The sequence below is a fragment of the Colius striatus genome, chromosome 22 (genome assembly GCF_028858725.1).
Source record: "Colius striatus isolate bColStr4 chromosome 22, bColStr4.1.hap1, whole genome shotgun sequence".
Taxonomy (NCBI): domain Eukaryota; kingdom Metazoa; phylum Chordata; class Aves; order Coliiformes; family Coliidae; genus Colius; species Colius striatus.
This window is the reverse complement of record NC_084780.1, coordinates 6,228,479-6,243,634: the sequence shown is the minus strand read 5'-3', so window position 1 is coordinate 6,243,634 and position 15,156 is coordinate 6,228,479. Positions and strand designations below refer to the sequence as shown.

At 55.2% G+C, this 15,156-nt stretch overlaps 1 protein-coding gene across 2 annotated transcripts; it reads right to left on the bottom strand.

Moving 5' to 3' along the window:
• Positions 1-616: 616 nt before the first annotated feature.
• TAFA3 (TAFA chemokine like family member 3) lies at positions 617-15,101 on the bottom strand. Of its 2 annotated transcripts, XM_062013669.1 has the most exons (7): positions 15,019-15,101; positions 9,725-9,827; positions 9,516-9,600; positions 9,304-9,419; positions 3,620-3,769; positions 2,629-2,753; positions 617-1,918 (listed from the first exon to the last, which is right to left on the bottom strand). In XM_062013669.1, exons 4-7 carry the CDS (start codon positions 9,416-9,418, stop codon positions 1,907-1,909), a joined length of 402 nt encoding a protein of 133 aa, XP_061869653.1. In that variant the 5' UTR covers position 9,419; positions 9,516-9,600; positions 9,725-9,827; positions 15,019-15,101; the 3' UTR covers positions 617-1,906. The 2 variants fall into 2 exon arrangements, with proteins under 2 accessions (XP_061869653.1, XP_061869654.1); XM_062013670.1 differs by lacking the exon at positions 9,725-9,827 and having other exon boundaries at positions 15,019-15,094.
• Positions 15,102-15,156: the final 55 nt, after the last annotated feature.

Sequence of the window (15,156 nt, the reverse complement as noted above, 5' to 3'; positions counted from 1 at the left end):
AGGTCAGCACTCAGCAGACACCAAGGGGCTTTTCCTCACTAAACCCTCTATTGCAGTAAGTGAAAAATAAGCTCTAAGGGTGGCTATTATGCAGACAATAAAATGTTTTTATATCCATGTAGGTGTCAAGCTCAACACCTCTACAGAGTGGATCCTTGGCATGATGAGCTGACTATGAATGTGCTCAGCCAAGCAGGGATGTTCCCAGCAGCAGCCCAAGGTTTGGTGTTGGAATTAACAGACTTCCACTCTGCATTCATCATCTGAGGCTCTTGGTGGGGACAGGACACCACATCAGACAAACATCAGCCTTCTATTGCCCCAAACTGTTCCTCTGCAGCTCAGCTGAATGAAGGAGTGTGCCTTTTTAATGCAATGTGTAATTACAGAGTGGAAGTCACAGCCAAAAGATTTTATTGAGCCAGAGAATAACAGTTGCATGAGTAATGAGAGCAGTTGTCCTTGCATGAGGCAGTTGGGATGGGAACGATTGGGGCAGAGCTTCCAGTCCTTCCAACCCTGACCTGGTTGGCAAGAGAAGCACCCTCCAAGCCTTCCTTTCTGCTGAATGAAAAGATCCTTTGCAGAGGTTAAAATGAGTTTATTATATCACAGTCTGGTATTTACATCACACCTAGAGCAGGTATTACATACCCCATTACAAAAAGGTCGAGATAAGGAGTCCCATTGGCAGCAGCCAGAGCAGAGAGGTGGGTGGCTGGAGGCACAGCAGCATCCCTGGGCTGCTGGCCCCACACTGGCACCAGCCCCCAGCTCCTCTAGGGTTGGCAAATCCCCCCACATGGCTCAAGAAGTGGGGCTGTGGTGCCTGGGGAGGTGTTGGCCCCACTTCCCACAGTGATGCTCTTGTGCCTGTGTCCCCAGCCCTGCCCACATCGGGACCTTTGGGGCTCCCATCCTCTCCCCCTTGAGCTGCCACACTGGGGGAAGCAGAGTGTCCTGGAGAAGGGCACAAGCTCAGGGCCAGGAGATGGTACATTTTGCTTTATTTTGGTATTCATGCACCAAAACCTGGCTTGGGCTGGGCCTGGGGTTGGGCATCTGCATGGTCAGACACACCAGACCCATGGGCAGAGGGAGCTTCCCCCAGGGAGCTGCACTTCAACTGCAAACACAAGCAGTAAGTTGGTGGCCAGGGCTTGGATGGCAGAGAAAAACCTCACAGCCTGGTTAATGCAGTCACCAAGGAAGAAGAAACCAACAGCATGCTCCATGGAGATGTGTCACTATCTCTGGGGCTGATGGGGTGTCAGACACTCCTGACCACACCACTGTATCTGCCACAGCAGCCACATCCCAGGGCAGGGAAAGCACAATGCTCTGGGGGAGGTTGGAGCAGCCTCCCAGCCCTTGGGTGACATGAGATCAGGCTGGAGCTCAGATCCTGCTCCTGGGAGCCATGAGACAAACAGGAGAGGCTTCCACACCACCATTGACTGCCCAGATCCTGATGGCTATCCCCATCCAGCATCTTGGGAGATGGGGAAAGGCAATTCCCAGCAGCTCCAGAATACCCCAGCACTCAGATTTCAGCTGTTTCAGAACAAAACCCATTTTGGGGGACCACTGTCTGTCTCTGTATTGTCAAGAGCTCTTATTTGATTGGAGTATTTTATCGAAGAGGATGGGAAAACAAAGCCCATTTCTTGGTCAGTGAGTGTGTCCATGGGGCAGGAAGGGACTGTGGGGTGACAGGAGTCTTGCAGCCAAGGCTCAGCACATACTCTGATGTGGTACCTGTCCCAGTCCCACTGACAGGCACACGAGAGCAGCCTTGGAGCATCCCACCTCCACAGGCATCACCCAGGAGAGCCACATCCTGCTGCTCACAGCTCCACAGAGTACCAGGGACCTGTGCCAAGCTGCACAGAGGGTGGCCCAAAGGCTACCGAGTGACCTGTGGGCAGAGAAGAGTAGGGTAGAGACCTGCTAACAGAAACAATCTGCCTGCAAGTTCCCCACCACATCCAGCTGACTCCCTCACCCACAAATTGCCAGCAGACAGCCTCAGGAGGTGCAAAGATGATTTGCATTGGGATGGTTGCTCCACCCAGGGCCAGAGGAACCTTCCTGGACATGCAGAAAAGCACTTGAAAATGCTTTCTGTGCACAAAACCAATAACAACAATGAAAAGAAACCCCAACATCACTTCATGCAATGATTTCATGGCAAGGGATGTGGGGAGAGAACTAAAGCATAAGGAATAGTGACACTCAGCAGAATGAACAATGATTACACAATGATGCAGCTGATTAACCATGGCATGTGTGTAATTACTAATGAGTTTGATATAACTTTAATTATACCTTGTTCTTTGGGCATCCAGCAAGCCATGAAAATAATAATCATGTAGTGCTCTGTCACAGCTGATTGCCTCAGCTCAGGGAGAGGTGACAGATTCAGGGCTGGGACCCTGCTGGCCCTGAGCAGTGGTGAGATGCTGGGATGCAGCTGGGACAGCCCAGCAGCCCCAGGCTGGTATTGAAACACCCCCAGCACGTCTGAGCCATGCAATGCCCACCCACTGAGCCATTGGGTTTATCCATCAGCAAAGCTGTGGGCTTGTGCCACCTTCTTCCCCTCCAGCACCCTGCCAGGGGACATACCTTGGTTGTCTTCACTTTGTTGCCACTACTGCAGCTCCAGCCTGAGAGGTCAGGCAGCACTTTGCACTCCTCCCCATCCAGACACGGCTCCATCTGGCACCACCACTTCTGCAGCACGATGGAGGCTGTGGGGGAGAGGAGGGTGGCAGCAGCCAGGGCTTGGAAACACCTCACAAACACCCTGTTTTCTCTCACTCCCACCTTAGGTAAAAAGCCTAATGACAAGGCTGTCCTCACTCCCAGCAAGAGCAGGGAGGAGTGTTGTTCAATAACCTACTTTAGAGCTCCACTTACAGAGGCCAAGGGACTGCCCAACACTGCTCTGGAGGCTCTTGTAATTTATGTAACCAGAGCAGGCTCCCCTGTATTTGGGAATGATGACACACACAAGGTGCTTGGGACAAGGAAAGCTTTCCCTGACAATCCATCCTGCCTTGTCCTGGTGTTGCACACACACAGAGACAGAATCCATCCTGCCTTGTCCTGGTGTTGCACACACACACACTCACAGCACACTGGCTTCCAGAAGTGATGCCATGCTGGAGAGGCTCCAGCTGCTTCTGATGCCTCTTCAGAGATGCCACGTGGTGCCACTTGATAAAATATACATGGTCTGAGCTTTGCTTAGTGCTCCTTCTGTGGCTGGAGTCACAGCCCTGCAGCAGCCTGGGCAGCAGATGTGTACAGACCAATGCTGCTAGAGCTTGAATGGCTGGAGCCTCATAACCCCCCCTCAGCACCCAGCCCAGGGCTGCACACAGAGGGATAACAGCCACACCAGTGCAGTGTCCCCAAAACCCTCCCTCTGCCCCTCATTCCATGGCATGAGCTCCTAGCCAGGTCTCCCTCTGCCCCTCATTCCATGGCATGAGCTCCCAGCCAGGTCTCCTCTGTTAATCCCAGGCACACAGTAACCCCACAGCAGCCTGATGTCTGGGAAGATGCAAGCAGGCATTGCAGGGGACCTGCCTTTTGGCCACAGGATACTCACCATCCACACAGGAGGGAGCTGCCCTTGTTGTCCCTGCCACCTGGCCTGGGAAGCAGGAGCATTTCACTGTCTGTGAGCGCTCCTCGATCTTGTTCTTGTTGCAGCAGCGATGAGCTGCGATGACTTCACATGTCCCAGGCTCCACATGCACTGTGGGAGGAGAAGCACCCACTGTCAGGCAGGGCTGCACCCCAGGGCTGCTGCTGGACACACAGCTCAGCCCAACAGCTCCCCAGCACATCAGGAAGGAGAAGCACTGCTGCTGCTCCAGACCTCCTGCACCTGAGCTCCTGACAGCCCTCACTCTTCTGGGATCTGATCTCCTGACCTCTTGCATCTGAGCTCCTAACAGCCCTCACACTGCTCACTGTCAGCACTCCTGAAGGTCCCTGGGCAGAGGCAGCATGTACCCACAATCACCAGCAAACACCATCTGCCTTCCAGGAGCCTTTGGAAAGCTGCCACTTCACCTTCTCACACGAAGGCTCAGGGAAATGGGATCTGTCCCCAGGCACTGAGGGAAATCCCTTTGCCTTGCAGCCACGTTTTCACAACCTGCTGATCCAAATGCAACCCCTGAGCTTGTGCTGGCCAGGCACAGCCATGCCAGCTCTCAGCCAAAGCAATCCTTGCCCCTCTCCTGCTCCCACCACACGTGAGCACCAGCTGGGAGAAGAAAAGGACACGAGGAGCTGCCCCAGGACCTGCTCCCCAGCAATGCCACCAGCCCAGGACTGGGACAGAGACACACTCACTGCTGTGCAGAGGCCACATCCTCACCCATGTGAACCAGGGCAGTGAGGGCACTGCTCATCCCTCCAGCCTGTTCCCTTGGGCCAGGAGCCACACACCCTGCACCCCCTGCCACAGGAGCAGGATGAGCCATGCAACTGCCCTGGCTTTAATTTGGCTTTATTTATTGCTATTTCATGGTCATTTTCTTTTAATGAACCACTGCTTTCCTTTCTGCCCATAATAATGACACAATTACCTATCCTGGAAGTATTTTGTTATAGCATCTCTGGCCATGAATTTTCTCCTCTCTTTTAAATGCCACCAGAATGCAGCTTTCATGATCATTGCCACTCTTTGTATGCAGAAATGGTAGACTTTGGCAAAAGTGAGGAGGAAAGTAACTCATTACAGAGCAAAAGTGGTTGTTCCACCCTGCTTTTCTGATTAATGGGGTTTCTCAAACAATCTGAGGAATAAACAGAGGGCTTTGGCTGACTGTGAATCCTCACTCCCAAACATGCTCTGGCCCAGGACTAAAAGGAGTCCTTCACCCACCCTGCACACCCCAACACAGCCCCCACCCCTTCAAACAGGGGGGTTTACACCCTCCAGCTCCAGTGCTCACACCTAGATGGGACTTTGACTTTTTTCTTAGTACAAGCCTCCCTGCAAATCTTCATTAGCAGAGCTCTTCCCCAGAGGAAGGGCCAGATGACCCCTCTGCTCCCTCTCACTCTGCTCTCTGGCTTCTCATTTGCAGCTAATTTGAAAGGGTTCAGCTGAGGGAGAGGCTGGCAGAGCAGAGGAGTCGCTGTTACAGCCCTGCAGTGAGGGTTTGCCAGCACACCAAAGCCCTTTTCATTTGCTCAAAAAGGTGCAGCACAGAGATAAAGAAAAACTGGCTTCTCCTCTTGCCTGGCTGCAGCTGTCTGAGCACAGCAGCACCGTGGGGCCAGACCCACAGCCTCAGAGCCCATCCTGCACTGCCCAAGGCCTGTGGGCACCCACCGTGTCCCTGCCAGGCACAGAGAGGGTCCCTGGCCATGGTGGGTGTGCACACACAGGGAAAGCACTTCCACACATGGAACATCTCCAGCCTGTGCCCTGAATGGTGGAGTCCCAGCCCAGCACTGACCCCACAGCCCTCAGCACCTCAGCCCCACGGCTTTGGGATCCCTCCAGGGCTGGGCACTCCCCCAGCTCCCTGGGCAGCCTGGCACAGGGCTGACACCCCTCTCAGGGAAACAGTTCTGCCTCAGCTCCAACCTCAACCTCCCCTGGGGCAACTGCAGCCCATTGCCTCATGTTCTCTCATTCAACTCTGGGGAGCAGAGCCTGACCCCCAGCTCCCTGCAGCCTCCTGTCAGGGAGTGTCAGAGTGCTGCTGGCTGCCCTCAGCCTCCTCTTCTCCAGGCTCAACACCCCCATTCCCTCAGCCCCTCCCCATCACACTTGTGCCTCCAGCAGAGCAAGAGCCACCCCACTTGCTGTGAAGCATCTCAGCTCCCTACACACCAAACTTTCACCCACTTTCCTGCCCCTCCAGCACAGCCAACGTGGCCCACACCAGAGGGGACTGTCACAGACCCCAGCGTTGGGGTGAGCTCAGGAGTTTGGGGGGGTTATAACTGACAGAAATCCCTCTACATCAGCCATGGTGATTCCTGGGATGTTACCAAGAGATTTCCCTGCAGAGGGGATCAGCAGCCCTGTGCCAGGGGATGCTGGCAGGAGAGGAGCAGGCACAGAGCCTGGCTCCATGTCACACGCCTGGGAAGAGTGAGCAGAGAAGCTGAGCACAGGTTGAGCCATGGGCTCCTCCAAAGCTCCCAGCAGCTGCTTCTCCTTTTGCTGAGCAGCAGGAAACTTTAAACCAGATAAAGCTGAAAAATGCAAATCAGATGGATGGTGTGTTTAATACAGAGAGCAGGAAACTCCCAGAGAGCCTGGGATAAGTTCCAGAGCTTCTGGCACGTTTCTCCCTCCCATTTAAGTGATATTTCCCCACTGGAACCCTGTTCAAAACAACTCTTATCTCATGCAAGCACAAAAGCATTGTAAGAGCACAAGGCTTTTGAATCCTGCATGCAAAAGTAAAAGAGAAACCCTGTCCTACTCTGGCTGACCTTTAAGTGAGCAGCAGAACACGGGGTTTTTACAGCATAACCTGCAATGACACATTTGGTGTGTCTTGGGGAGGGATGGGCACAGCTCCACATGCTCAGTGGAAAACATCACTCTGATTGCTGCTGGAGAGTTGGAAAAGGCAGAGAAGTTGAGTGCACATAACTGCTGGGCAATAGCCAAACCCACTGGGTCAAAGCCCCCCTCCTCCTGGGCACTGAAAGGAGTCTGGGTGTCCTGAGGAGGGATGAGGAGCACAGGAGACATGGGCAGGACACAGGAGAAGTGGAGGGTCTCATCCCAGGGGGTGTTAAAGGGCTCTGCACAAGGAAGAGTGGCTCCCAAGCAGAGCCAGGCAGTGTGAATGATCAGAGCCACAACTCCACCACTAACACTCACTCAATAATTAAAGTCTTAAAGTCACTACTGCCTTAGGTGTCTGTATTATTTAAGAGGGGTTTGGAGGGCAGCAGGCTTGTTTGGATTGCTCATTATCACAGCACATCAGCTGGGGCTTTTCATTGTCTTGTCACCTCAGGACTCCACATCATTCTCTGTCCCCTTTTGTTGCATCTTTGAGGGTTTGCACATCCATGAACTGGGCTCCCCAGCTCAGGAGAGACAGGGAACTGCTGGAGAGAGGCCAGTGCAGGGACACCAAGATGCTGAGGGGATGGAACATGTGTGTGAGGAGGAAAGGCTGCAGCCTGTTCAGCCTGGGGAAGAGAAGGCTGAGGGGAGCCCTTTTCAATGCTGATCAAAACCTAAAGGGCTGGTGTTGAGAGGATGAGGCCAGTCTGTTCTTCTGTAGTGTCCACTGACAAAACAAGGGGTGATAAACATAAACTGAAACACCAAAAGCTCCCTTAAACACAAGGAGCAAGTCCTTTGGTGCTGAGGTGAGGGAGCCCTGGCCCAGGCTGCCCAGGGAGGGTGTGGAGGCTCCTTCTCAGGAGGTTTCCAACCCCACCTGGACACGTTCCTGTGCCCCCTGAGCCAGGGGAACCTGCTGTAGCAGGGGTGAGCTCTGCAGAGCCCTCCCAGCCCCACCATGTGATGATTCTGGGATCCTGTGAACTGCTCTTGCAAACCCCATTGCTTTACACTTGCAAGCAGAAAAGCAAACACCTGGACTGCTGCTGGAGGACAGCTGGAAGTGCTCTGGCATTGCTCAGTGATGAAGCTGCACAGCACCCTGCAGCTGTGGATACAGCTCCCAACACAACCTCCCTGTGCAGCACCCAGCAGAGCTGCCCAGCTCCTGCCTCACCCACAGGGACTCAGAAAAATACTCCACCCTTGGTGCAAAGTGGGTACATGATGAAGGAACCAACACTGCCCCAAGCAAGAGGGAATCTTGCAGAAGCATCTCACAAACACACACCCAGAGCTGCTGCTTTCCCTCTGCCTGACCAGTAAATCTCCCTCCCAAGATCATCAGGAATCAGTGCTCTGCTCTCCATTCACTCCCAGAAGCTCATTTCCCAAAAGCAAATCCCAGCTGGCTCAATGCCTCTGCTCTGGGGCTGAGTGATGAATGTGAATGAAGGCAAAGATGGCACTTTGATGATCAGTATTAGAGGGGTTTATCTGGAGATGCTGGGGCCACCTCTGTGAGAGCTGGATCCAGCCAAGCTCATCACATAGAGCTCACCACCTTATACAGGGGATTAAACTGCTGGTGAATCATTCTTCACTGAGAAGTCTCCTCTTCCATTTTCAAATGGCTTAATCTCTGCACTTGTGGCTATTGAAATCCAACCACATCCCCCAGGATGCATCAGCATCCCCCCTGTGCTGGCTGAGCACGTGGGACCTCATGTCTGTGCCAGGAATTCATCAGTGTGGGGGCTCTGGAACCTTGTGGCCACAGTGGCACAGGGAAAGATCTTCCCCTGTTCACTTCCCCAGGGCTCAGTGTTGGAGCCTGTTCTTTGCTAATGATCTGGATGAGGGGATGGAGTGCAGCCTCAGTCAGCTCACAGGTGACATGAAGCTGCTGAGGGAGAGGGCAGGGCAGGGGGCTGCTGAGTGACTGGTTGAGGGAATCCCTCTGGAAGATACAGTTTTGGTTTTAAGCAATGAGGATGGGGATTACAGGATTAGAACTGCTGTAACTGGCAGACAAAGAGTGACAGAAATAGGACAAGGGCAGGTGTGGGGTCAGGAACAATTAAATTAAGCCTTAAATACCTTCTTTTCCAAACACAGACAGCAAGTGCCACAGGATTGCTCCCCACTCCATGCACATGCCCACCTGTGCCACCCTCCCACCACACACTGAGGAGAGGAATCCCTAGCCCTAGCACCAGATACCCCATCCAGCACAGCCCATTGGGCTCCTGCACCAGGCAGGACAGGCACAAAGGGCTGAGCACAGCTCCTCTGCTTCCCAAGACACAAACTTCAACTGTGGGCTCATGTAACACCTCCAAAAATCCCATCTGTTGCACAAACCAGCATTCCAGCATAGCCAGCCACTGCTGGGATAACAAATTAACTGTGCTTTCAGCAAGACTTTCAGTTCTACATCCCCTTGTTCCATGTTTCAGGATGACCTTTACAACCAGAGGGCTGAAATGAATGCCTAAAGTGGAGAGTGTCCCTCACCCAGGTTTGTGACACTCACTGCAGCTTACACAGAAAGAGTTGTCTCAGTGCACACAGAACTGAGCCCTGGCACAGGCTGCCCAGGGAGGGTGTGGAGTCTCCTTCTCCCATTAACTACCTCAGCCCCACATCACCACCACTTTAGGCATCCCATGGAGACCCCAAGGTACCACCAGCATCAAGGAGCCCCAGGGCAAGGACGTTGCATCTCCTACCTGAATGGCTTCTGTGATGGGTGGAGGCCAGTGTCATTCTTCCCCACAGCGTGGTAAGGCAGAGACTGAGCACGAAAACCCATTTGCTCAGGCTTTGGATGTCTCTCTCACTCATTCTACCAAAACCAACAAGAGATGCACAGAGGAAGAAGGGCTGAGAAGGGTTGGGATGTGCAGCCCCCACCAGAATAGCCCAGATGAGCAACAGTTACCTTTTACTGGGGATTCACACTAACAGCTGTGCATCTGCCAACCTCAGGTGGGTCAGGTTTTGGCAAAGGGCAGACATCAGTGCATCTGAAAGGAGAAAGAGGAATATGGGTAGTGATAAGTGGGGAGTACAGACCACCATGTGCCCTGGCAGTGGTAGGGGATGCCCCAGAGCTTGGCTGGCCCCATATCAGCACAAACAAGCACACACCTGCCTGTGGCACACACCAAAACCTCTCTGGGAGCTCAGCCCATAACCCATTTGAACAGCAGTGGGACTGTGTCTGCTTCAGAGGAGTTGCTCCTGATTTTTACTGCCAAGAGAGCAAAATCAAGCCTGTTGCAGTACACTGTAAATGCAGATCACAAGTATTAGTACAGATGCAGGGTGTCTGGGAAGAGCCAGAGCAAATGGCAGAGAATAGATCCTGCCACTTGTGTGCAGTGACAGAACAGGGGTGATGGACATGGGCTGGAACACAAAGTCCCACTGGCACAGGAGGAGAAAGTCCTTTGGTGCTGAGGTGAGGGAGCCCTGGCCCAGGCTGCCCAGGGAGGGTGTGGAGGCTCCTTCTCAGGAGGTTTCCAACCCCACCTGGACACATCCCTGTGCCCCCTGAGCCAGGGGAACCTGCTGTAGCAGGGGCTGGGGCTGGGTGAGCTCTGCAGGGCCCTTCCAGACCCACCATTCTGTGAGTGCTGCCCAGGGCTGGGGCAGAGCCTGGCCACTGCAGTGCCAGGATGAACTCAGGATGGCTCAGTGTGCAAGAAAACCACTGCTCCATGAAGTGAGCATGAGCTGCTGTGATCAGACTGTGCCAGCTGCCTCCTGTAAAGCTGTATTTAGGCAATCTGAGAGGCTGATGAGCAGAATCTGCTCTGCAAGAGGCTTCCTCAGAGAGGGGATCTTCACACAACAGCCTGCACTGCCAGAGTCCCTTCAGAGGTGCAGCAGCTCATCATGTAAATATTGATACCAGCTTAAAACATGGACTATTTCCTCAATGAAAAAGTAAACAGCACTCTCAGAGCTGCTCAGCCCTGAAATCCAGGGCAGTGCCTGCATCAGCACTCAGGCACTGTGGCCAGCTGGGAGAGTGGCAGGGTGCCCATTCTGCACCAAGGTCAGCTCACATGAGAGTCCCTGGTCTCCCAGCTGCTGCTCTGGCTCCCCCTCCACACAGGGCAGGGAGAGAGCTTCTGAGCACAAGCACTGAGCCCCACAGCACTCACTGGAGCACCTCCAGAGAAACCCATCTCCAGCTCCTGCCCACAGGACCCTCTAGGCCATGTAAGGTCTCCAGAAGACACCCCTGAATCTCTGGCTTGGACCACACTGCTGGCCACCCCCATCCCACAAAGGACAGGGATGTGCTCCCACTGTGAACTATATTTAGCTGAGGAAAGGCTGAGCTGTTTGCTACAGCCAAAGCAGCATCAATAAATCACAGAGTTCTCCAGAATGCAGCTCCCAGTGTCCACACAGGAGCTGAGCCAGTTGCTAGGGAGGGCACCCAGGCTTTGCAGGAGCACAGGGCCAAGAGGTGCCATTCCCTGACACAAGCCATCAGAGCAATGCTCCCCTCTCACAGCCACCCCAGCACAGGCACTGAGGGCTCCCACTCCTGCACAATCTCCCATCAGAAAGCTGAGCTCCACACAAATTGCTGTTTTGACAGTTCTCAGCCTCCATTGTCGTGAGACTCCCAGCTACCTGTGTTGGGTCTGACTTGAGGTTTTTCAGCTTGAAATGTCATTTTTGAGATGAGGAGTGGTGTTCTGTCACATCCAAGCACTTCATTGTGATTGGAAACATCAGTATTCTCTCTTCTGTTACCTTCTGTTTGGGGTTTTGTGGGACTTCTCATTAACCTTTGTGTTTGCTGCTCTGCACCTTTTTTGGGTCTGAGATGGGACCTGAAGGAACTGCAAAGTGCCCAAGTCTCTCTGGAGATGAATTAGGATAAATGAAGATAAAACCAGAGTGGCAAGAGGTGGCTGTCCTTCTGCATGGGCTCACATCCCTCCCCATGGCACATACCAGCAGGGACATCACTCCCAGCAGAGCCACATCAAGGTTTCCCCCAGCACACAGACACAGGGGAGCAGCTCCATGCTGCCCTCCCAACCCCCAGCACTCTGCCAGTTACAGGACACACAAACTTCTCCCTCCTTCTTCATTAAAGCCACACACAGAGCTGTGACCCTGCAGCAGGACTGTCTCATCCCATCCCATCCCATCCCATCCCATCCCATCCCATCCCATCCCATCCAGAACACAGCCCCACAGTGTCTGTGAGGGATTCTCTGCCATGCCAAATGATGCTCCAGCTCCTGCTAGTCTGGAGCACTGTCTGCAATGGTCCATGGGAGCAGAATAGCCACAGTTAGCAGAATTCCACCCCTCAAAAAGAGAGAGAGAGAGAGAGAGAGAGAGAGGGAGAGAGGTGGGGAAGGATGGCACCTTGGCTGCTCTCCTGTGCAGGGTGGCACAAGGGACAGTGGCACTGTCATCCCTGTGCACATCTGGCCCTACAGTTCTGCCAGTTTTCCAAAAGCTGTTTTCATACTCCTGCTGTTTCAGCACTTCTTGAGACTTGGATGGCTTCATTCTGTGCAAGAAGAGCTGCAGCCCTGGGCCCATCACAATGCCAGGCAGCCCTGTGCCCCAGCCATGGAGCAGGGGAGGGACATGGCCAGAGCCCAGCCAGGCACAGAAACCTCCCCACAACCTCAGGGGTGTGTCACTGCCTGTTGGAGGGGGAGATTTCATTTGATTTTCATCTATCCCTGAAGCAGAAAGTCAGATCATCTGAGCAAATGCCCTCCTGTGGCTGTGAGCCCTGGGGCTGTTCAGCCTGGAGAAGAGAAGGCTGAGAGGGGCCCTTATGAATGCTGATCAGTACCTAAAGGGCTGGTGCCAGGATGAGACAGACCTTTTTCTGTGGTGCCCACTGACAGGACAAGGGCTTAAGATGGAACACAGGGAGTTCCACTAGAACAGGAGGAGAAAGTCCTTTGGTGTGAGGTGAGGGAGCCCTGGCCCAGGCTGCCCAGGGAGGGTGTGGAGGCTCCTTCTCATGAGGTTTCCCACCCCACCTGTCCAGTGCCCCCTGAGCAAGGGGAAGCTGCTGCAGCAGGTTCTATCTGCTCTGCTCAGAGGGAAGGTATCCTTCCCTCACCCTGAGGCACAGCTCTGGGGGCTGTGCAGGCGATGGCAGCAGCATGGAGAGGCTGCTGAGCCTCCTGGGGAGCTGACACCTCCTCAAAGGATCCTGACAAGCAAAGAGCCACCTCCACACTCAGCACAGCACAGGCTCCAGAACAGCTCTGCCTCCAGCAGCCAGAGAGTGCCAAGGCAGCAGAGCAAGCTTGGCAAAGAGCATCTCCCTTCTACCCCAAGGCTGGAAATTCATCTGAGTGCTGGATCCTTCACCTCAGGCAGGCAAGGAAATGCTCAGACATCCACAGGCTGACAGCTTTGGACTCAAGACCTCTGAGACACTGCTGCTGCCCATCCTGGCACTGAGCTGTGAGGCTGGGGGTCCCTGGGGAGGCTGGGCAGCAAGATGCTGCCATCCTCTGAGCACAGAGCAGCAACAGCAGCATCCTCCACACCCACAGCTTTGGGTTCATCAGTGCAAGCCAGCAGAATGGCTAAATCCCAGCTCCCTCCACAGCACTGAGGATGCTCAACTCCAGGCAAAGCTGGGAGAGCAGCATCCAGTGCCTGGAGCTGCACTGGTGGGAGCTTCCTGCAGTAACTTCTGAACCCTCCCATGCTCTGTACTGCCTTGAATGCTGCACAATCCTTCCTTTCCAAAGGGAAACCTCACTGCAGGGGAGCCTGGCTTGAGCCCCAGAGCTCCAGCTTGAGCTGAGTCCTTTTACATGCTTCATTTTAGCTCTTACTTGGGGTTTGCTTACACTGGTCTGGCCCCACAGATGTGTTGGTGAGGGCAGCATGAGTTATGTGCTCTCCAACCAGGCAAAAACAGTGGCAGGGGAGCATGCAGACATGCAGAGGACTCCTTCCCCCAAGTGTGCTCTCTCATCCTCTCCTCTACACTGATTTATTCCCAGCTCCTTGCTCATTCCTCCAGCATCTGCAGTATTTCCTTCCCAGCCAAGGTGAGCAGGAGAGTTTTTACCTCCAGTTCTGCTCAAGCACAGGCCTGTTCCTGCTCCCCCACTTGGTGAATCCCACTGCCCCACTGGCACTTTGAAGGTCAAGTCTGTTGGCAGCTTGAACCTCAGAGTCATCCAAGTGCCAGGGATGTCTCTGGCAGTGTGGCAGCTCATCAGGGGTGTTGAAACCCAAGGTCAACAGCAGCTCAGTCAGTCATGTCAGTGGAAGAAGGCAGAGGGCTCGACAGCTCAAACTGGTTCCCTGGGAGATGCAGCATCTCACCTGTGCAGGCTCCTCACTGGGGTGTGGGTTCCCCAGCACAGATGAGCTCTCCCAGAGCAAAGGCACCTGCACACTACAAGCCCCCCAAGCCTCCCACTGCATCAAAAGGAATGGCTAACTGGCAGGAGGAGGGGATTCCTACTCCCTGCCCAACACCACGGCATGGATCCACTCCTGCCTGGCTCCAGAACACAGCTCAGTCTCCTCTGGACCCCTGAGCCTCCCCTTGCAGCTGAGTGGGACAAGTGGCCTGTGCAAAGCTGCTCCCTGTCCAGCACCCTTCGAGCCACCCCAGGATGGCAGGATGCCTTTGCCCCTGCCCCACTCCAGCCTGGCACAGACCAGGAGCAAGCCCACCTGACATGAAGGAGTTGGAGCAGAGAGGAACAAAGTAGAGGAAGACTGAAGCCCAGGTCCCATCCCATCGTGCTCGGAGCTTGGCTGCAGGTGACAGCTCGTGCCAAAGGCAGGAGGACGGGGCTCTTGGTTTCCCCTTCCAGGGTGAAGAAGCGTTTCTGGCTGCAGACACCTCGAATCTCTCCAGCAGTGTTTCACCTCCCAAAGCGGCAAAACCAGCTCGGGGCTGCCAGAATCCTTCCAGCGGGGCGAACGGCAGCCCGGGCCGGAGCTCCCCTCGGGGCGAGCAGCCCCTCCCGCCGGCGCTGCCCCCCGCTTCTGCCAGAGGACAGGAGCTCGCTTCTCCGGGAGACACCTGTAACCCAGCACCGGCCCCGGGCGCCACGGGGCGACTCCCTGCGCAGACCCCTTCCCCGAGCCCCTCCGCACCGGCGCCGGGTGGCCCGGGGGGCTGCGGGGCTCAGGGCGATGCGGGACCGGAGGGTGCCCGGGACACGCTGAGCCCAGCAGCGACGTGTCGCTCCGGGAGCCGCCAGCCCGGTGCCGCCGCCGGGAACGGGGGATGCGGGACCAGCGGACACGACCCGCAGCCGGCCGGGCACAGCATCCCCCGCACCGCCTCGAGGAGCGGGACCGAGATCCCGAGGGCTCCGCTGTTCCCCCGCGGGGAGGGTCCCATCCCCACCCTCCCATCCCACCCTACCCTCCCTAAAACTTTCCGCCCGGGCCGCACGTACCTGCCGGTTCCGTCCGTGCGGGCCGGGGCTGCCGTGAGCCATGGCCGTGCGGGTCAGCTCCGCGTCCGCGGGCCGCTGCGGCCGGGGGCCGCTGGCATCGCCGGGCTCGGTGCGGGGCCGGGCTCGGTGCGGGGCCGG